The following is a 22,211-nucleotide window of genomic DNA, read 5'->3' as shown; positions in this document are numbered from 1 at the left end:
GTGGAGGAGAAAAATCCCTGTAGGTCAGTTACATTAACTTTCGGGGACTACAAAACCTTGGGAATGTGAACAAATCTTAGTCACGTCCCAAGAGAAGCTTCTGTCACTGAACAGAAATTGGAAGATCTGTTAGCTGATGTCCCAATCACTTCTCAAGTGCTCATGAGTAGACAAAAAAAAAAAAAACCATGAAAATAAATGAAGACACCAAAAGGCGGCAGAAATGATTTACAATGAATATTTTCTTAGAAAGGAGCACTGATCTGATAGTTCAACATGCTTTAACATTTTAGACATTATATAGACTAGATGCATAAAATCATTTAAGTAGCAAGTTTGGAGAGGTTACTCATTTATTTGGTTAAACACCAAGACTACTGCTTTAAAATTATTTTATGTTTATGAGTGTTTATGTGCATATATATATATGCACCACATGAAGGCCTGGAGCCCAAGGAAGTCAGAAGACGGTGTCAGATACCCTCATCCCCTGGAACTACAGTGATGGCGGTTCTGAGCCCCTGTGGGTGCTGGGAACCCAATGCATGTCCTCTGCAAAAACAAGAACTCATCACTCTTGAGCCATTTCTCCAGACTCAAGAGTTTTACTGCTTTTGTTGCCAACCAGAGCCTTACAAGGTATCTCCAATTTCTTAACTTTATTTTTTCCACTGAAGGATAAGATCAACTTATGAACGAAAAGTTGTCATTTCACCATTGAGAAGACATGGTGGCAGTTAGCTACCAGTTTTTCAAATATGAACCTAGATATGAAAGCAAAGTTACTATGCCTGAAACAAGAGAAACTAGGATTATTAAAGAATAAAATGAAACTTACCGGTGTTAGAGTCTCGGGATGTGTTGTCAAATCATCCCCAACGTGAAGCGGAATTAAAGCCCCCGGAGAACTACTGCAAACTATGTCTTCAGCAGAAGGCAGGGGTGCGCTACATTTCAGGAAATTTAACTCTGCCTTTCCAGTATGCCCAACGCACAGATTGTAGGAATAAGGCAGAGTCCCCTCGCTATAGTTGAGAGAAACCCCTGGCCTAGTCTTAGAGCAAAGACCAGATTGAAAGCAGTCCCAGACAGAGGGGCTGGAAGAGTGTCGCAGTCGAAGCGCGATGGCTAGAATCACAGCCAGGAGGAAAAGCACAGAAATCAAGGCCAAGGCCACCACCAAGTAGAACTGCAGCTCAGCTTGAGGGTCAGGGGATAGTGGGCGGTCACTGAGGTCTGGCAGGGCCTCCTGCAGGCTGTCAGCAAATACTAGAAGCAGCGTGGCGGTGGCCGAGAGAGGCGGATGTCCACCATCGCGAACACCAACCAACAGACGCTGCCGCGCCGCGTCTTTGTCTCCCAAGGCACGCGCTGTGCGCACCTCGCCAGTGCGCAGGCCCAGGCTGAAGAGTCCAGGATCGCTGGCCTGCAGCACGTGGTACGACAGCCAGGCATTGTGTCCCGAGTCTGCATCCACCGCCACCACTTTGGTGACCAGGTATCCGGGCTCGGCGGCGCGCGGTACCATGTCGAAAAGCGCAGAGCCATCGGGCTCGAGCGCGGGGTACAGCACGCGTGGCGCGTTGTCGTTGCGGTCGCCCACCAGTATGCGCATGCTCACGTTGGCGCTGAGCGCGGGCGAGCCCTGGTCGTGGGCCTGCAGTGTCAGTTGGAAGGAGCGGAGCTGCTCGTGGTCGAAGGCGCGTTGCGCGAACACCACTCCGCTCTGTGCATTCACGGTCACGTAAGACCACAGCAATTTAGGTTCCAGGTCACTGGCTATGATGGAGTAGGAGATGTGACCATTGGATCCCAAATCCGGGTCAGAGGCGCTGACTTGAGCGATGGAGGCTCCGGGTGGGTTGTTCTCCGCCACGTGGACTATGTAAGATGACTTCTGGAAAGCCGGGGCGTTATCGTTTACGTCAGTGATGTGCAGAGTGATGGTTGTACTGGAAGAAAGGGGTGGCTTGCCCTTGTCCGTGGCGGTGATGGTGACATTATACTGTGGGTCCTGCTCTCGGTCTATGGCTCCATCTGTTACTAACTTGTAGTAGTTGCTAGAAGAAGCCTGAAGCTTGAAAGGCAGGTCTTTGCCTATGTCACAAGTCACTTCTCCATTTCCCCCGGTATCCCGATCTCGCGTTTTGAAGAGGGCAACCACCACTCCGGGGGGAGAATTCTCCAAGATACGTTCAGAAAGAGAGGTGATGACTATTTCTGGACTGTTGTCGTTTTCATCTAGGACTTCTATGATGATTTTACACTGTGTGGAGAGACCGCCTCCATCTTTCGCTTCCACCTCCATGGTGTATCTTTCTACATCTTCGAAATCCAATGGCTGGTTATTCTTAATCACGCCTGTTTTCTCATCTAGAGAGAACACGTGCCTTGTGCTCTGGGCCGTGCTCCGAAAGTAGTAACTTACCTCAGCATTGACGCCCTCATCCTTATCAGTGGCTGTCACTTGCAACACGGAGGATCCTGGCGGCAAATTTTCACTAACACTGGTCCTGTATTCCTCCTTGCTGAACGCTGGAGGGTTGTCGTTGTTGTCCTTTACAGATATTTCTATCTGAGTGGTAGCACTCCGAGGCGGGTCCCCTCCATCCAAGGCAGTCAGTATCAAGCGATGAGACCTTTGTTCTTCCCTGTCTAGGAGTTTCTCAAGAGACAGCTCCGGGCTTTTGCCGCCATCAGGATTAACTCTAACCATTAATGAGAAATAAGAGTTGGGGCTTATCTGGTAATCTTTAATTGAATTCGAATTTATGTCGGGGTCAATGGCAGGCTCAAGGGGTATTCGTGTACCAACTGACACAGTTTCTAGAATTTCTAAACGCGTTTCTTTCTTCTCGAATTGAGGAGCGTGATCATTAACGTCCTCAACCTCCACGACGACATGAAAAATATTCAAGGGGTTTTCCAGCACGGCTTCCAACTGCAGCTCACACCTTCTTCTCTCCTTGCAAATCTGCTCACGGTCTATGCGGTCCTTCACCAGTAAGTCCCCGCTCTCCGCGTCTACGCTGAAGTGCAGCTTCTCAGCGCTAATCCGCAGCTTCCGAGCCGACACTTCCAGGACACTGAGCCCCAGATCCTTGGCCAGGTTCCCCACCACAGAGCCGCGGTCCAGCTCCTCCGGGATGGAGTAGCGGACCGGCTTGGCCAGCGCCGGACAGAACAAAGGCAGCAGCAGTGTAAACAGTACCTGCGGGCAGCTGGGGCGCCGCCGGTGCGCGCAGCTCCCTCCCATTGTTGGCTCGGGTTCTCTCTGGGTCTTCGGTTCTTCACAGCAGGATAGAGTGCAGTTTTCTGAGGCAGTAGTGCGTTAAACCCAGGACAGCGGGATCCCAGTTTAGGACTGGGAATCGGTGTCTTAGTCTCCGTGAATGAGAGTTCCCTTTGGAATGTATTCGCTTCTGCGTAGGAAATTCCAGCCTAGAGACCAAGGGATCCGGGTCTTTGGAGCTTGCGCTGCACTGGCCGACAGCGGCGCCCAGAGGCTTTGAGTGGAATTGCAGTTTATCTTGTTTAGAAATCCCTTTCCAAAATGTATATATTGTTCTGAATATGCAGCTATGCAATAGCCGCAAAATTTAATCTTACTATGGGATTACAGTGAGTACTTATGTATTTAAGGTTTTAAAGGCAATTATGTACAATTGGAAATTTGTACCACACTGTAGAATATTAAGTATTGTGTTATGAATCTTCAGGTATAGCTCAGACCAACCAACCACCTTCAACAGTGATGAACATAAAGCCAATCTTTGTTTAGTGTGCATTGATCTTTCTGGCTATTGAGGAGAAAATTCAAAATATATGGTGTAATTTAACACTCTCTTTTTTAAAGAAACAAAAATACCAGTAATTTCACTTCCAGCCTATTTATGTTCTACATTCTGTTATCTACACACATAGCTTAAGAGCACCAGCACTGCTTGCTTCCCACAGCCTTTCCAGTCATCAGCCCAGTTACCTATGTTGTGGTTTTATAGATAAGGGGCAGTTGGGTGTGAAGTCATGTGTCTGCAAGCACAAGATAAAGAATTGAAGATGAGCCTGGGAGATACAACAGGGCCCTGAGTCAAAAAGCCAACTGAACTAAACCAAGACAAACGAAAATGTCCTCACCTGTGCTCTTGTAAACCACTCTGATAAAAACCACACAAAAGACACGGACAAAGTAGTGGGGCCAGTTGGGAAGAGGAAGGGAAAGCGTGGGAGTACGGTGGAGGTGAGGGGTGGTAATGGGAACTGAATGTGATTGAAACACATTGCACACATGTATGAAAATGTCATGATTAACATATGCTAATAAGCATTGAGAAGAGATGTTTTGTGTAGACTCTTATCTACTTACCACATCATAGATACATACATCACAAGTATCTGTGTTATGTTTTCCCCAAATTAATGTGCATTTTACATGCATTAATTTAAATACAGATGTGACTCCTCAGAAGAGAAATTTGAAAAATTTCTATACTACATAATTAGAAAATTAGATTTCCAGAGAATTCTTATTTTCTTCTATTAGCATACAGAAGAAAGAATGGTTTCTTCTACTTCATTTTTAAGGTGATGCAGATTGAACCCAGAGCTGTGCACAAGATCTAGTTCCAGGACAGGCTCCAAAGCTACAGAGAAACCCTGTCTTGAAAAAACACATTTTTTAGACAGTGTTGTTCTACATAGACCTGGTTGTCCTGGAACTCACTCTGTAGACCAGGTGGTCCTCAAACTCACAGAGATCTGCCTGCCTCTGCCTCCCAAGTGCTGGGATTAAAGACAGGCACCAGGCTGTAGAATAGACATTTGGAGGTTTCATCTCTTTCCCTTTCTTTTTCAGGCACAGGGAAACTGGGTGTTTCACACAGGACAGCCAAGTACTCTGCCACTGAGCAATACTCCCATCTCCAAAGTTATGTTCAAGTGTTCTCCTGCATGCCATCCTTGAATGTTGACCTTATGTTGAAAAAAACCAAGTAATAAATTATTTTTCCTAATATTTAAAATCCAAGAAAATCTTTTTAGATTCTTCTGCAAAGGTTCGGATACCAGTTTCTAACTTACATTCTAACTACTTCTTGAGGTTGGCAAATTGAGCTGGAGACAAAATTTTAATTTCCTATATTTGACAAATTTTTAATTCCTCATATTAGCAACTTCTCTTGCGCAAGCATACACTTGAAAGAAGAGTGTGAAGCTATTTTTCATAACTTGACACTATAGCACTAGGAAACCCACGCCTTTAATGTCATTACTGTAAAGGATTCTACAATTTTCAGCATTAAAAGAAGAAAAGACAAAAAGACTTTGCTGGGGTTTGGGAATCATAGCTGAAACTTGAATCACCCTCAGAAAAGATTTCTTTTTTGTTTTGCTCTTCGAGACAGGGTTTCTCTGTGTGCTTTGGAGCCTGTCCTGGAACTCACTCTGTAGCCCAGGCTGGCCTCAAACTCACAGAGATCTGCCTGCCTCTGCCTCCTGAGCACTGGGATTAAAGGTGTGTGCCACCACCACCTGGCCTCAGAAAAGATCTTTAGCATAAATAATTTCTTCAAACTTACGGTCTGAAAAACAATAGTTCATTTAGGTATTTTCCTGTCACAAAATAGAAATTTGGGGGCAGAGACTGTGGGGTTTCAGCTGTTTCTCCAAGAAAGGATCACCTATTATTTCACCCTTACGGAAGTGTCACACTGGAAACTATTTTAGGAGCGAGAACTACACTGAGGGGCATGAGGAACAATGACCACTTAATGTCAGGAAGAGAACTCCAGCTGGAGAGATAGTAGAGAGTCACCATGACCAACCAATCCGTTCTAGCCATGCAGGAAAATAGGAACCGCCCCTACTGACAAGAATTTTATAATAAAAAAGTCAAAATCATATCAGTGATGTCCGACCAATCAACTGAAAGACTAGGCTCAGTGAAAAATTGAGTGGTTATAAATACGTAAACATCGACTTATGCAACATGAAAACAGAGAGCTAATTATCATAAATTAATAAAGGGAAAAAACCCAAACTCACAGGAACCAAAGGAATGTCATCAATGGGAAACTTGGACTCAACTGAGCTGCACACAGGTTCGCTTTTCCCACAGCTCTCCTGGCTGATGAGCGTGTCTGCGTAGTTGGGCTGCGGGAAGATTAGGTGGCTCTTCCCAGAGTCAGGTGTGAGGGAGAACTCTTGAGAATAGGTCTGTAGGAAAGCTTGAACCCCATGCACGCCCACAACATGTGATGGTGGTACCCCAGTCAATCCGCCTGATGTGGCCTGTAGCAGATGCGAAGCGTGCCAGCGCCTTAGCCTAAGGGCCAGCAGTGCAAGTACAAAGACTAGGAAGACACAGGAGACCACAGCAACTGCCACTACCAGGTAGAGTGTGATATCAGAATCAGGGTCTGCAGGAGTGTCGACACTACCCAAGTCAGCCAGGATGTCGGGGATGCTGTCTGCCACAGCCACTGTGAGAGTGACAGTGGCAGAAAGAGGGGGTTGGCCATGATCCTGGACAGCCACCACGAGGCTTTGCTTGAGTGCGTCTCTGTCTTGCAGCGCCCGAGCCGTGCGCACTTCGCCTGAGCGGAGCCCTACTGTGAAGAGTCCGGGCTCACTAGCCTTGAGCAAACGGTAAGACAACCAGGCGTTCTGTCCCGAGTCTTTGTCCACCGCCACCACCTTGGTCACTAGATAGCCGGCCTCTGCTGAGCGGGGCGCCAGCTCCACACCGGTGGAGCCATCGGTTGGGAGGGAGGGGTACAGAATCCTGGGAGCATTGTCATTCTGATCCAGTAGAAACACAGTCAGGGACGCGTTGCTGCTTAGTGGGGGATGTCCGCTGTCGCTTGCCCTCACCTGCATCTGCAGATTTCGAAACTGCTCATAGTCAAAGGATTGCAGAGCATAGAGCACACCGGTGTCGGAGTTGATGGAGACGTAGGAGGAGAGTGGAGCTCCCTGGATGGTGTTCTCCACCAAAGAGTATGTGACCTTAGCGTTCTCACTGTCATCGGGGTCGTGGGCAGTAACCGAGAAGATGGAGGTGCCTCTGGGGTTGTTTTCAGGGACATAGACTGAGTATGAAGTTTGAGAGAAGGCAGGTGGGTTGTCATTGATGTCAGCTACGTACAGGGTGATGTGACTTTCTGTGGACATGGATGGGGTTCCCCTGTCTGTTGCCGTCACTGTGATGTTATACTCAGAAGCTTTTTCTCGATCCAGAGTCTGGGTTGTCAACAACCTGTAGTAATCATCTACTGAATTTTCTAATTTAAAAGACGGGTTCTCCTGGATGGAACAGACAACTTGACCGTTCTTTCCCGAGTCTTGGTCTTGAGCATTGAAAAGAACGATTACAGTCCCTGGAGGCGCATCTTCCCTCACGGGGCTAAACAGAGATGTAATGGTCACTTCCGGCCGATTGTCGTTTACATCTTCTACCATAATTACCAGTTTGGTCCGCCCTTTCAGTCCCCCACCATCTTCAGCCTGTATTTCCATTTCATATAATGAACATTCTTCATAATCCAGAGCTTTCGCTACTGATATTTCCCCGGTATTTTCATGAAGATGGAATAACAGGGACTGTTTGTCATTAATCTTCCGGAATTTATATGTCATTTTCCCATTGGCACCCTCATCCGGGTCGCTAGCTCTCACTGTAAGCAGCAAGGTGCCCGGGGTCACGTTCTCAAGGACTTTCACGCGGTAAAGCGGTTGGTCGAAAACAGGGGCATTGTCGTTTGTATCCAACACTGTGATCTGGATGAGCGCTGTGCTGGAGCGGCGCGGGTCGCCGCCATCGGAGGCGGTGAGGACCAGGTGGTGAATGGGCTCTTCCTCTCGGTCCAGGGTGCGCTCCAGCACCAGCTCTGGGTTTATAGTTCCGTCGTCTCCAGTTTGCAGGTGTAGAGAGAAGTGTTGGTTGGGGCTGAGCTGGTAACTCTGGAGGGAGTTTATGCCCACATCTTGATCAACCGCTTCTGGGAGTGGGTACCGTGCTCCGGGGGCAGCGATTTCGCTGATTTTTACTATCAAATTTTCAGCCTCAAATTTCGGCGGATTGTCGTTGATATCAAGCACCTCTACTTCCACCCCATAAAGTTTCACTCTGTCTTCAACTAGGACTTTAAAGCTTAGGAGACAGGGTGTGCTCTGGGCACACAGCTCCTCCCGGTCTATCCTGCCTGCAGTGACCAAGCTGCCGCTCCGCGGGCTCAGAGAGAAAAGCTGAGTCTTACCTTTGGAGATGATGCGAACTCCGTGTTCCGCCAGCTCACGGGGATCCAGTCCCAGGTCCTTAGAGATATTTCCCACCATATAACCCTTTTCTGTCTCTTCTGGTACCAAATAGCGGATCTGCCTGGCCCTGGCCTCCCACAGCATCCCTAGCAGCGTGCAAAGGAGGATCAGTCTTCTGCAGGGCAGGCGTCTGGTGCCGGCAGCCATTGTTGCTTTTGCTCCGGAATTTTCTCAGAATGCTTTTTGTGCTCACTTACTCCCTAGTCTCTTCTTTTCTTCCTACAATTGTCCGATGATACTTATTCCTCAGGAGAAAGCCAGAGCACTCCAAGTTAAAAGGTTGAGCTTTGCCGGGGAACCAGTTTGTAGGATACACAGGGCTTTGTGTAGTTGCTGACGCGAAAATCCGGATGGAATGCGGAGTTTTTCTTTTAGTTGGTGAACAGCGGCGCTCAGAGTCCTAAATGGTTACTACACCCTCCTTCCCTCTGTTCCTTTCTCAAGCCTCCTCTCCTTCTGTCCCCTCTCCCTTCCCCTCTTCCCAATCTTTTTTCTTTCTTTGTTTCTTTCTTCATCCACCCATTCCTCCATCCTTAACTTCCTTTTGTTTCTTCGAGAAAGTGTCTTACAGAAATGGAGTCACTTAGGCTGGTCTTGAAGGCTTGTAATCAAGCAATACTCCTGCCTCAGCCTCTGGAGTGGTTCTACTCGTGTGAATCCCTTCCCCCGTGACATATTTGATTATAGATGATTGATGAAAATAGTATTGGATTCTTATTGTGATTTTAGATTTTCTAGGCATTTTCTTGTATTTATATTGCAAAAACAATGACAATTTGTGAATATCTGAGTTGTAAATGAAGTGGAATAATATTTCCGCATTAACTCTCTGAAGAGTTTTAGCTTAATGTTAACCTAATTCACTTTAAATTTTGGATGTACACACTCTCTAAATTGTTATAATTTTATTTCTGTGGTGCTTTGTTTTGCATGTCTTTACAACTCTTAGACATAATTTTGATATGAATGTTATGTAATATCCATCATTTCCTTTATACTTGTATGATATACATGTTTATTCCATAATTATATTGGTTCCATTATTTTTCCTGGCAGGACCTCATTATGTAGCCCTGGCTGTCCTGGAACTACTATATAGACCAGACTGGTCACAAATTCACAGAGATCCCCCTGTCTCTGCCTCCAGTGTACTGGGATTAAAAGCACACACCACCAAGTATGGGTCATGATTACACTAAATGAATATATAGATGGAGTACCTACTTTGAAGATATAATAAATTTATCAATCTTAATGATAAAATTCATAGTTTCTTTAAAACTTTTGTGCTATACAAAAATTTTACTTGGATGATATTTATATATTTCTTACCTTACCTATTTATATAAAAATCTTAACAAGATAGAGGTGTGTGTGTGTTTAAAGACTAGGTTTCACTGTGTAGCCCTTGGCTGTCCTGAAACTCACTCTGTAGACCAGGCTGGCCTCAAACTCATGGAGATCCTACTTGCCTCTGCCTCCTAAGAATTGGGACAAAATATGTGCTGTCACAAGGTACAGGCAGGATTAAGGTTTTAAAGTTCACATTCATGTGACCATTTAAACCTTTCCACTAGTTCACAAAAGATTTAGCTTTTGATGTGAATGTATGATGCATGTACAGGTATTGGGAAAATAAAAATTAACATTTGAAAAAAGGAAATGTTCAATCCTTCATCATGACAGTGTGTGTGTGTGTGTGTGTGTGTGTGTGTGTGTGTGTTGCTGGGGATGGAACCGAGAACTTCAGCATTCTAGGCAAGTGTTCTACCCCTGAGCTACATCCCCAACCTTCACACAGTTCAAGGGTTGAGATATGGCCCATTAGAAAATAACTCGCCTAGATGTATGAGGTCATGAGCTCAATCCCCAGGACAAGAAGAAGAGAAAGGAAGCAAGAAATTCTTAAATTTTAAAGTGGGCATTCACTCTTTCTTTTTCAAGACAGAGTTTCTCTGTAGCTTTGGAACCTGTCCTGGAGCTAGCTCTTGTAGATCAGGCTTGCTCAAACTCACAGAGATCCGTCTTCCTCTGCCTCCCAAGTGCCGGAATTAAAGGTGTGTGCCACCAATGCCTGGCAATCATACACTTCTTATTCTAAAGTTCATTTAAAGTTAAGTAATAATTTAGTGAAAAGAACACAAAATACAGAATGAATGTCTACGACTAAGAAGTAAGTGGTAAGTGGTGTTATGAAAAGAAGCAATATGTTCTTAAAGATGTCATATACTATATTATGACTGTCAGAGGAAACCAAACAAAGATGTAATATGAGATGGCAGTCTTGTATGCATACCTAACTAGTAGCTTTGGCCTTTAAGAAGCACTAACTCAGAACCCACTACAAGCATGGTGGGAAAACCTTTGTGACTTCAAATTATAAGATGAATCCAGTATTTTCTCCTTACCCTTCCTTTTTCAAAGATTATATATAAAGGATCAGAGGAAAGTAGCCAGGTGGTGGTGACACCTTTAATCCTAGCACTCAGGAGGTAGAGACTAGCCTGGTCTACAGAGTGAGTTACAGAACAACCATACACAGAGAAAACTTGTCTCAAAAACCAAAACCTCCATACCCAAGACAAAACCAAAACAAAAAGAATTAGAGGAAGGGGCTAAACAGAGATGACTCAGCAGTTAAAAGCACTGGCTTCTCTTCTAGAGGACCCACATAGTGGTTCATATCAGTCACCACTGCACCCCATCCTGTAAGTAGTGCTCCACCACTGCACCCCGTCCTGTAAGTAGTGCTCCACCACTGCACCCCGTCCTGTAAGTAGTGCTCCACCACTGCACCCCGTCCTGTAGGTAGTGCTCCACCACTGCACCCCATCCTGTAAGTAGTGCTCCACCACTGCACCCCATCCTGTAAGTAGTGCTCCACCACTGCACCCCGTCCTGTAAGTAGTGCTCCACCACTGCACCCTGTCCTGTAAGTAGTGCTCCACCACTGCACCCCGTCCTGTAAGTAGTGCTCCACCACTGCACCCCGTCCTGTAAGTAGTGCCCCACCACTGCACCCCGTCCTGTAGGTAGTGCTCCACTACTGCACCCCATCCTGTAAGTAGTGCTCCACCACTGCACCCCGTCCTGTAAATAGTGCTCCACCACTGCATCCCAACCCCAATCTTTTCTTTCCTGTAGGATCTCACAGTCCCCTCCCCCCCCAAAGTGATAGAACTCAGTGAGATGAGTCTGAAGAACTCAGCAAGTCTCTTTCATTCCACAAACACACAAGTAGTTTTCACGTCTTTTTAGGGGAGTCAAAAAGCCTTGACTTTGTTAGGTAAGTCTAAGAAGCTAACTATGAGGAATAAACACAAGAAAGGGAGCTCGCAGTGAAGTCAGTAAAGAGGGATAACAATGAGTGGTTTCATGCTTAAAGGATGAAGTAACTTTTTTTGGTTGTGTGGTTGTTGTTTTTTGTTTTTGTTTTTGAGACAGGGCTTCTCTGTATAACAGATCACTGGCTGTCCTGGACTTCCTCTGTAGACCAGGTGGCCTCAAACAGATCTACCTGCCTCTGCCTCCTGAGTGCTGGGATTAAAGGCTTGTGCCAATCACTACCTGGCAAATTACTATGTACTCTAAATTTAATGTTTGCCAATGTATACCAAAATTAGAAAGAATGGTGATTCAGATTTATAATCCAGCCTGCAGGAGACTGAGACAGTTCTAGGCTGGCCTCTGACACACAGTATAATAACTTCCAGGCCAGCCTGGGATACATAGGGAGTCATGAATCAAGACCACCCTAGAAACTACAAAGCAAGACTCTGTCTCAAAAAAAGTGAAAACCAACAGGTAAATTTCAATCACTTTGAAAAAACTTTCCACTTACTCTGTTGTGAAGCTAACAGCACACACTCTCAGTACTGTGTGTAGGTTTCACTACACCGTACACCCGCAACCTTTTACATTTTTTTCCTGGAGCTCATTTTATATCACAGTTCACGTCATCTTCACTGATGAAAGGAAGTAGAACTTTGAGCCATTTTAACTTGTTTGAAGAGGACTAACACGACCAGAAAACGTGCTGTATTGGCATGTAACTAAAGATAGTTGGGGCGTTCAGGAAGAGAGAAGCAAAAGATTCAATGGAACTCACCGGTGTTAGAGGTTCCGGGTGGGAAGTCGGCTCACTGGGATCACAAAGTGGAAACAAGGCCCCCGATGACTCAGGGCCAAGAAGGCCTTGTCCTGAACTCAATGGCTCACTGCATTTTAGAAAATTACATTCTGTCTTTCCGACATGTGCACCATACAGATTATAGGAATATGGCAAAGTACCTTCGCTGTAGTTGGGGGGAACCACAGGTCTAGATTCAGAACAAAGTCCAGGCTGAAAGCAGCCCCAGACAGAGGGGCTGGAGGAGTGTCGCAGTCGAAGCGCGATGGCTAGAATCACAGCCAGGAGGAAAAGCACAGAAATCAAGGCCAAGGCCACCACCAAGTAGAACTGCAGCTCGGCTTGAGGGTCAGGGGATAGTGGGCGGTCACTGAGGTCTGGCAGGGCCTCCTGCAGGCTGTCAGCAAATACTAGAAGCAGCGTGGCGGTGGCCGAGAGAGGCGGCTGTCCACCATCGCGAACACCAACCAACAGACGCTGCCGCGCTGCGTCTTTGTCTCCCAAGGCACGCGCTGTGCGCACCTCGCCAGTGCGCAGGCCCAGGCTGAAGAGTCCGGGATCGCTGGCCTGCAGCACGTGGTACGACAGCCAGGCGTTGTGTCCCGAGTCTGCATCCACCGCCACCACTTTGGTGACCAGGTATCCGGGCTCGGCGGCGCGCGGTACCATGTCGAAAAGCGCAGAGCCATCGGGCTCGAGCGCGGGGTACAGCACGCGTGGCGCGTTGTCGTTGCGGTCGCCCACCAGTATGCGCATGCTCACGTTGGTGCTGAGCGCGGGCGAGCCCTGGTCGTGGGCCTGCAGTGTCAGCTGGAAGGAGCGGAGCTGCTCGTGGTCGAAGGCGCGCTGCGCGAACACCACTCCGCTCTGTGCATTCACAGTCACGTATGACCACAGCGATTTAGGTTCCAGGTCGCTGGCTATGATGGAGTAGGAAACATCGCCATTAGATCCCAAATCCGGGTCAGAGGCGCTGACTTGAGCGATGGAGGCTCCAGGTGGGTTGTTCTCGGCTACATACACCAAGTAGGATGTCTGATGGAAAAGCGGAGTGTTGTCATTGACGTCACCAATGTGTAGGGTGATTTTTGTAGTGGAGGAGAGGGGTGGCTTGCCACTATCAATGGCGGTGATGGTGACATTGTATTCTGGGGTAAGCTCTCTGTCTAAGGTTCTATCTGTTACTAATTTATACGAGTTTTTGGAAGATGAGGTGATTTTAAAGGGCACCTCACCGTCTAGTCCACAATTAACCTCCCCGTTTTCCCCGGAATCTCCGTCGTGGATTTTGATCAATGCAATTAGTGTTCCCGGCGCTGCGTTTTCTGGAATCGTTTCGAGTAGAGAGTGAACTGTAATTTCTGGGCTGTTGTCATTTTCATCCTGAATGTTAATTTCAACTGTGCATTGAGCAACCAGGCCTCCGCCATCGCGTGCTTCCACCACTATAGAATAGTCTTTGATTTCTTCAAAATCTAGTGTCCTCAGGGTTGTAATTTCTCCACTCTTTGAATTTAGACTGAACACTTTCCCAGCTCTGTAGAAGGAATAAGTAATCTCTGAATTCACGCCCTCGTCCTTGTCGGTAGCTGTCACCTGTAGCACAGTTGTGCCTAGGGGCACGTTTTCCGGAAGGCGAACTCTGTACACTTCCTGGTCGAACACTGGAGGATTATCGTTGGCATCAGTTACCTGGATCCGCAGCTCAGTGGTGCCACTTAGGGGAGGATTCCCGCCGTCTAAAGCAGTCAGGACTAATCGGTAGAAATTCTGCTGCTCATGGTCTAAAGTGTTCTCCAATACCAATTCTGGGTATTTACGACCATCTTGTTTTTCTTTATTCACTAGTGAGAAACTAGGGCTAAGAGAGAGTTTATAATTCTGTAGCGAGTTTAAGGCAATATCCGCATCTTCTGCTACCTCTAATATAAATCGGGTGCCCGGTTGTGCAGACTCACTTATTTGCAGCTCCGAAAAAGTGTGCGTGAATTTTGGCATGTGGTCATTAATGTCCTCAAGATCCACGCTCACATGATAAAAGTTCAACGGATTTTCAGCAACAGCCTCAAATTCCAGAACACACAATGGCTTCTTCCCGCAAATCTGCTCCCTGTCCAGCCTGCTGCTCACTAGCAACTCTCCGCTGGTTGCGCTCACACTGAAGTAAGGCTTCTTGGAACTGACACGCAGCTTTCGCGTCGGTAGTTCCTGGACACTGAAGCCCAGGTCCTTGGCGAGGTTCCCCACTACCGAGCCGGTGGGCATTTCCTCGGGGATCTTGTAGCGGATCTGCTCAGAGAGCGCAGTGCAGAACAAAGGCAGCAGGAAAGGAAGGAGCATTGGCCGCCTCTGTACCCGGCGCCTTTCGGCAGCGCCCTCCCACATTCTTCTTGTTCCCGTTTGCTCGCTCACCAACCTGGAGACGCCGGGTTACGAGGAAGCTCCGTGCTGCGGATATTCTTGGCTCCAAATGGACTTTAATGCCAGTTCTAGTTCACGAAACGATTCTTCTTTTGCTTGGAAGAAGCGGTATAAAGGATAAGGCGGAGAAAGGGCTCTTCGGAAAGCTCTCTGCGGCTGCGCAAGATATGGAGCTCCAGGCTCTCCAGACTGGCCAACAGCGGCGCCCAGAGTCAACAGTAGGAAACTGCAGCCTCTGCTGTTTTGAAGTTTTTTTTCTTTTTTCAACTAATAATACAATTGTTCCTAACTAAATAAGTCATATTTTAATGTTCAAATATTGAGCAACAGATGTTAAACACCTCGTTCATATATCTTTTTATTCTTTCAATATTGTTGGAAGTACCACATGGTTTTTATACAAACCTACATATGTTGGTCCATTCTTTGGTCACTGCATTCACTGTGCTTTTACCTAAAGCAAAGCGTTACCCTTTTGAGTGAGAATTTAATAACTAATGTGACATTAGTCTTACACTCAAAGTCTATTATATTATTATTGTCACAAATTTATTTCTTGCTGGCTGTTGTGTTGAAACTACTCTCACTCCTCTTTTGTTTATTTCTATAATTCTTTCAATATTTCTAAGTAATCAATGCTGTTTCATAATGTTTGGAAATATCAGTACTGTTGCTAATTATTATTATTAATTTTATGGTTGGGCAGATCTGTCCCCTACCTCAGATGTCCTTTCTTCCTGGAAATGTCAATATTCTCTTTATAAAAACAAAGAGAATCTTCATTACTTCTTTAGGAGATACTCATTTGAGAAGACGGTCTTAGTGATGTAGCCCAGATATAGTACAGCCTGCTAAGTTCCTCCTTTTCTTATTTCCAAATTATATAGTTTCTATCCTACTTTTTATATTACATTAATTTATTCTAAAAATTACTGGGGAAATTATTAGCTATTTGCAACACAATATTTTACTTGTGTTGCAATTATTATTTGCAAAATATTGCAAAAATTATTCCTTTAGCCGGGCGGTGGTGGCGCACACCTTTAATCCCAGCACTCGGGAGGCAGAGGCAGGCGGATCTCTGTGAGTTCGAGGCCAGCCTAGTCTATAAGAGCTAGTTCCAGGACAGGAATCAAAAAAGCTACAGAGAAACCCTGTCTCGAAAAATAAAAAAAAATTATTCCTTTATCCATGCACTATACTATTATAATGTAATGACTTTGAAATTGGAGAAATTGAACTCATAGTAGGCCCAACACATAAAGTTACTGAATATAATGATATTTGGTTTAACTTTATATCCTATTAATTAATTAGTTTTTTAAGTGATGGAAATCAAAGCAATACTTTGCACACACTAGACAAGAGACAACTTTCTTTACCTCTAACAAAATAACAAAGTGCTAATTATGTAGTTGTCTCATCAAATGAATGTGTGCCCAGATGTTATAGAAAGCATGAAGTTAATTTCTACTCCAGTGTATATATAACATAGGCTGGAACACTGCACCGTCCTTGGGAAAGATCCTTTTCAACAATCACAAAGGCTTTATCTTGTCTTCCATTTTTGACTGGTGACAAACTAGGAGTTAGCTTTATTCAAATGCTACGAGAAGGAACACAGTTAATGTGTATAGTTTAGTTGAAATGTTTTTTTTCTCTGAAATTGGTAACTTATTTGGAATTTGTTTATCATCTCACCATTTCAGATGGATGTGGAGCCTAAAATGCTCAGGTAAGTCAGTCTGCTGAAACAGATTCTTCAGTATCTTATGAACATTTCTTCTTTTCCTTCCTTTCTTAATTTTGTTTTATCAAGACAGCATTTCTTTGTGTAGCAGGCTTGGCTGTCCTGGAACTTGTCTTGTAGACCAGGCTGGTCTCAGACTCACAGAGATCCACCTACTTTTGCCTCATGAGTGTTGGATTAAACGCATGTGCCACCCCCTCCCCTGCCGAAAGTTTAAGTTTAGATTTTGTTACTTTTCCTTTGGAGGGAGATTAATCACTAGTTGAGGGTTTAGATTCCATATTTCCATTGGTACAGACCCGGAAAGGTTTATATACACGTCCACTCAACATTCATGCACAGGTTTCACCCCTGCCAAGTTCTGTATTGTAAAATGTGCTTGTGGTTTGAGTTTGATGAACGCTGATGAAGAAAGCAGGCCTCAAAAGATGCTTAAAGTCGAGAAATCTTGCAGCGCCTACTTGCAGACTAATATAATGGTGACATATTTGATGATTACTGAGGTAACGACTAAGGATCTGGACACACCAATTACTTTTCTGTAGTACTAACTTAGAACAAACACGTGCGCAAGTAGAAAACTGTGTGTGGTAGATGATTAGTGAAAGGGCAATGGGATGTTTAAAGGTTGAACAACGTCTTGTCTAAGCTTTTGGCATGGGTCTTTTTGGTGTTTTCAGACAGAGTCTCACATAACCCAGGCTAACCTTGAACTTAATAAAATACTGGAGGATGAACTTGAACTTTTGATCCTCCTGCCATCACCAACCCTACCCGTGGGCTAGGATTACAAGCATGTGCTACCCTGCGCAGTCTGTGTGATGCTGTGGATCAAACTCAGGGTTTGGGGAAGCTAGGCAAGCACTCTGATAACTAACACAACTCCCTTGAAAACAATCTTTTCAACACTTAAATGTTCAGTTTGACATTGCCATCATTTAAATGCACACACAAGTTTTAGCATATCTCAAAATTGCTATGAGAGCCAGAGAAGCGAACTTACCAGAGCACACGCGCCTTCGTCCTTACTCTCATGGAAATCTATGGATGCTAGTAAGGAATCAGTTTTCTCACTGCTTTCTTGGTTAATGAGCATGTCTGCATAGTTGGGCTGAGGAAAGATAATGTGGCTTGTCTGGGAGCCTGAAGTGAGGGAGACTTCATGAGAATAGGTTTGCAGAAAAGCTTGTACCCCGTCGATGCCCACAAAATGTGAGGGAGGTGCAGGGGGCAATCCACCTCTGGAACTCTGGAACTGGCGAGACTTCTGCCAGCGTTGAAGCCTGAGTGCTAGGAGGACAATGACAAAGACAAGGAAGACGCAGGAGACAACAGCCACTGCCACCACCAAGTGGAGGGTGAGATCAGAATCCTCTGGGGCCCCAGAGGTCCTAATGCTGCTCAAGTCAGCCAACACTTCAGGGATACTGTTAGCCACGGCCACAGTGAGCGTTACAGTGGCGGAGAGAGGAGGCTGGCCGTGGTCCTGCACTGCCATCACCAGGTTCTGTTTGAGAGCATCTCTATCCAGCAGGACCCGGGCAGTGCGCACCTCCCCCGTGTGCAGCCCCACGGAGAAGAGCCCAGGTTCACTGGCCTTGAGCAGGCGGTAGGACAGCCAGGCGTTCTGTCCCGAGTCTCTGTCCACCGCCACCACCTTGGTCACAAGGTATCCAGGCTCTGCAGAGCGGGGTGCTAGTTCCACACCAGTTGCGCCATCTGTGGGGAGACCCGGGTATAGAATCTCAGGAGCATTGTCATTCTGGTCCAATACAAACAAGCGCAATGACACGTTGCTGCTGAGTGGTGGGTTTCCGCTGTCACTGGCAATAACCCAAAACTGCAAGTCTTGAATCTTCTCAAAGTCAAAAGATTGCAGTGCATACAGGATGCCAGTGTCTGAGTTGATGGAGATGTAAGAGGCCAGAGGTGCTCCCTGTATGGTGTCCTCAGATACAGAGTAAGTGACCTGCGCATTTTCCTGGCTGTCAGGGTCGTGTGCAGTCAAGGAGAAGATGGAGGCACCTCTCAGATTATTCTCTGGGATGTAGGCCGTGTAGGATGTATGGGGAAAACGAGGAGGGTTGTCATTAGTGTCTGCCACAATCAGGGCAATGTAAGTTTCAGTAGACAGAGGTGGGGCTCCTAGATCTGAAGCTATCACCGTGATATTGTAGACAGAGACCTTTTCTCGGTCCAGATACTTCCATGTCACCAATCTATAATAATTATCTATTGACTTTTCTAATTTAAAAGGTAAGTTCTCGTGTGTGGAACAGACAACTTGACCGTTCTTTCCAGAGTCTCGGTCATGCACATTCAAGAAGGCAATTACTGTACCAGGAAGAGAATTTTCCAGCACTGGGTTAAACAAGGATGTAATGGTCACTTCCGGCCGATTGTCGTTTACATCTTCTACCATAATTATCACTTTGCTTCTCCCCAGAAGCGCACCCACATCTTCGGCCTGTATTTCCATTTCATATAATGAACATTCTTCATAGTCCAGAGTTTTCGCTACTGATATTTCTCCGGTGATTTCATGAAGATGGAATAACAGGGACTGTTTGTCATTAATTTTCTGGAATTTATATGTCACTTTCCCATTGGCACCCTCATCCGGGTCGCTAGCTCTCACTGTAAGCAGCAAGGTGCCCGGGGTCACGTTCTCAAGGACTTTCACGCGGTAAAGCGGTTGGTCGAAAACAGGGGCATTGTCGTTTGTATCCAACACTGTGATCTGGATGAGCGCTGTGCTGGAGCGGCGCGGGTCGCCGCCATCGGAGGCGGTGAGGACCAGGTGGTGAATGGGCTCTTCCTCTCGGTCCAGGGTGCGCTCCAGCACCAGCTCTGGGTTTATAGCCCCTTGGTCTCCTCTTTGCATATCCAGAGAGAAGTGTTGGTTGGGGCTGAGTTGGTAACTCTGGAGGGAGTTTAGGCCCACATCTGGATCAACTGCTTTTGGGAGTGGGTACCGTGCTCCGGGGGCAGCGATTTCATTAATTTTCACTTCCAGATCTTCAACATGGAACTTCGGATTATTATCATTAATATCAGTTATTTCGATTTCTACCCCAAAGAGTTTTCCTTTGTCCTCAACTAGGATGTTAATATTTACAAGACAGGGCTCGCTCTGGGCGCACAGCTCCTCCCTATCTATTCTGCCCGCGGTGACCAGGCTGCCGCTCCGCGGGTTTAGAGAAAAAAGCTGCGACCTACCTCTGGAGACGATGCGGACCCCGCGCTCCGCCAGCTCGCGGGGCTCCAGCCCCAGGTCCTTGGAGACGTTACCCACGACCGTGCCTTTTTCTGTCTCTTCTGGAACCGAGTAGCGAATCTGTCCTACCGCGATCTGGCACAGCGTCCCCATCAGCGTACACAATAGGACCAGCCCGCTTTGCCGGTGTTGATTTTTGGAAGCAGCCATTGTTCATTCGTACAAGAATCCTCCCAGTCTTCACTGGGCGTAGGCGGTTGGGTTTTTGGTAGCGGTGATGGGAACAGTAATCTTACGGAAAGCTGGAGAGCCACAAACCTAGGGACGGAATTTCACCGCAGTTCCGCAGTTGGACTCTGGAATCTGCCAGTCTGATTTTGTCAGCGTTGAGAATCTGATGGCTTTTCGGGTGCATTTCTCTCCCAGCAGGTGAACAGCGGCGCTTAGAGTCCTAAAGTGTTACTGCACTCAGACGCAGTTTCTTAAGCTTTTATTAGGCGCTTTTCATTACTTTAATTTTAAATTTGTTCCTAAATATTTATTTCAGAAGAAAGTGCAAACGTGTGTGTGATAAAGTGTGATTATGTTAATTATTTGGTCTGTGGATTAACATTGCATCAAATGGCGGTTTACATTCACTCCCAAAAGAAAACAGGGTAGTTTTATTTCCCGATGTTTCCCAGCTTTGTGAGAAACTTTTCAATACATACGGTTTAATTAAGAACCCTAATTTAAGACTAGAACAGATCCTTTAAAGATGATTATTTGGAGATTGTTTTTGCTGGTTTAAACCAACCGTTGTAGTAGCTTTCCACAGAGTTGATGCTTTTACAATTCCTTTCTAAATGTTATTTAATTACCGATAAGTTTTTATATTAAGGTTGTGAAATTTTAACAGGACAAATACTTTACAATTCAAGTTGTTTTTTTTTAAATCAGAGATTATACTGGTTTGTTATTTTATTTAAATCATGGATTTCTTCCTAGTTAATAGATACTTGAAAGGAACAGATAAAGATACAAAAGCAAAACTCTATGGCTAGTTTTTTGAGACAGGGTCTAACTATGAGTCCTCGAACTAGCTCTGCAGACCAGGTCTCCAACTCTCAGAGCTCCATCTATCTGCCTCCAGGTGCTGGGATTAAAAGTGTGTACCACCAAGCCTGGCAATAGTTACATTTTAAATGAGATGACTGTTTAAGGGACACACACACACACACACACACACACACACACACGGTTAGCTCCACTACTACAGCTTTCACCCACAGAACAACAAAGAGTGAGGAACGCATAACTATCACAAGAAGCCAAACAGTAAATGCCACTACAAAAATGCTTTCCATCGGTAGTTTGAAGTGGTCAGTAACTGAAGCAGGTGCTATAGACTGCCCAGCAGGAGTGACACAATGTACTATGACTTTTTGTATATATTATTTTTTATATGCACATCAGATTTGAAAGTTTTGCTAAAATTTTGAAAAACTTCAAGATTACTTTTCTCCTAGAGATAGTCTAAATTTGTAGAAGGCCTCTACATATTTTGGTGTAGGAGAACAATGAAAAGACAGAGAATTTTCTGCTAGAGTTCATCCAGATGGCTCAGCAGACAGAAGCACTTGCCTTCTAAACCTTGTGACATGAGTTTTATCCTTGGAAGCCATATAAAAGGTAGAAGGAAAGAATGAAATCTACAACGTTGTCCTCTGACCCGCATGTCTACCCCATATTATTTACAAGCAATACTAGTAATAATTTTTAAAATTACATGTTGGAATGTGTCAGGGAGAAACAGAGCGAAAGCATTGTTCATCTCGTCTCCAATGGGGGAGCCTACTGAATGAGCTTCAGTACAAAGAAACTCAAAAACCTCCACTTCCAGCAATAACAGACTGCTTTTGACCTTCTGGGTTTTGGGCTGTTCGTTTAGAAAGGGTCTCACATAGTCCTGGCTAGCCCTGCCTTCATTTACCAAATTCTGGCATTGTATATAATATAGTATTAAACCTTTTGATCTTCTGATGAATACTAAACCTTTTGCTAAGTAACTGTCCACACATAACATATTGCACAAAATTATGTCCAAGGGGACATGGACATAAAGCTAAGCTTAAGAGATCTTATTTTGGGAGTCTTTGGTGGGAAAGGAATTAATCACATGAAGCAAACAGATTATAGAAACTATAACAGATGCATCAGTAGAAAATACTTTTTTTCTTTAAGGATCATTTCAGTGACTTTTTGTGTGTATGGAATTTTCTTTGCATGAAAGTCTGTACCACTTTCATGTCTTTCATCTTGGAGACCAGAAGAGGGCGTCATATCTCATGAAACTGGACTTACAGACAGTTGTGAAGCAACATATGGGTTCTGGGATT

General features: G+C 45.4%; 4 protein-coding genes across 4 annotated transcripts; all 4 read right to left on the bottom strand.

Moving 5' to 3' along the window:
• Window positions 1–706: 706 nt before the first annotated feature.
• Window positions 707–3,402, bottom strand: LOC121442973 (protocadherin gamma-B6-like). The gene has a single exon (XM_041644616.1). It carries the CDS (start codon window positions 3,254–3,256, stop codon window positions 707–709), a length of 2,550 nt encoding a protein of 849 aa, XP_041500550.1. The 5' UTR covers window positions 3,257–3,402.
• On the bottom strand, window positions 3,291–8,536 carry LOC121442972 (protocadherin gamma-A9-like). The gene is made up of 2 exons (XM_041644615.1): window positions 6,043–8,536; window positions 3,291–3,506 (listed from the first exon to the last, which is right to left on the bottom strand). The coding sequence occupies exons 1-2, from the start codon at window positions 8,461–8,463 to the stop codon at window positions 3,291–3,293; spliced, it is 2,637 nt and encodes an 878-aa protein (XP_041500549.1). The 5' UTR covers window positions 8,464–8,536.
• A 3,795-nt stretch (window positions 8,537–12,331) lies between these two features.
• LOC121442971 (protocadherin gamma-B5-like) lies at window positions 12,332–14,955 on the bottom strand. Its single transcript, XM_041644614.1, has one exon. The coding sequence runs from the start codon at window positions 14,828–14,830 to the stop codon at window positions 12,332–12,334; it is 2,499 nt and encodes an 832-aa protein (XP_041500548.1). The 5' UTR covers window positions 14,831–14,955.
• Window positions 14,876–20,085, bottom strand: LOC121442970 (protocadherin gamma-A8-like). The gene is made up of 2 exons (XM_041644613.1): window positions 17,620–20,085; window positions 14,876–15,055 (listed from the first exon to the last, which is right to left on the bottom strand). Exons 1-2 carry the CDS (start codon window positions 20,041–20,043, stop codon window positions 14,876–14,878), a joined length of 2,604 nt encoding a protein of 867 aa, XP_041500547.1. The 5' UTR covers window positions 20,044–20,085.
• Window positions 20,086–22,211: the final 2,126 nt, after the last annotated feature.

The sequence above is a fragment of the Microtus oregoni genome, unplaced genomic scaffold (genome assembly GCF_018167655.1).
Source record: "Microtus oregoni isolate MIOR12 unplaced genomic scaffold, Mior012 000098F_ref0000018, whole genome shotgun sequence".
NCBI classification, from domain to species: Eukaryota; Metazoa; Chordata; class Mammalia; order Rodentia; family Cricetidae; genus Microtus; species Microtus oregoni.
Note: the sequence above shows the minus strand (reverse complement) of the source record. Positions and strands in the feature narration are given on the sequence as shown.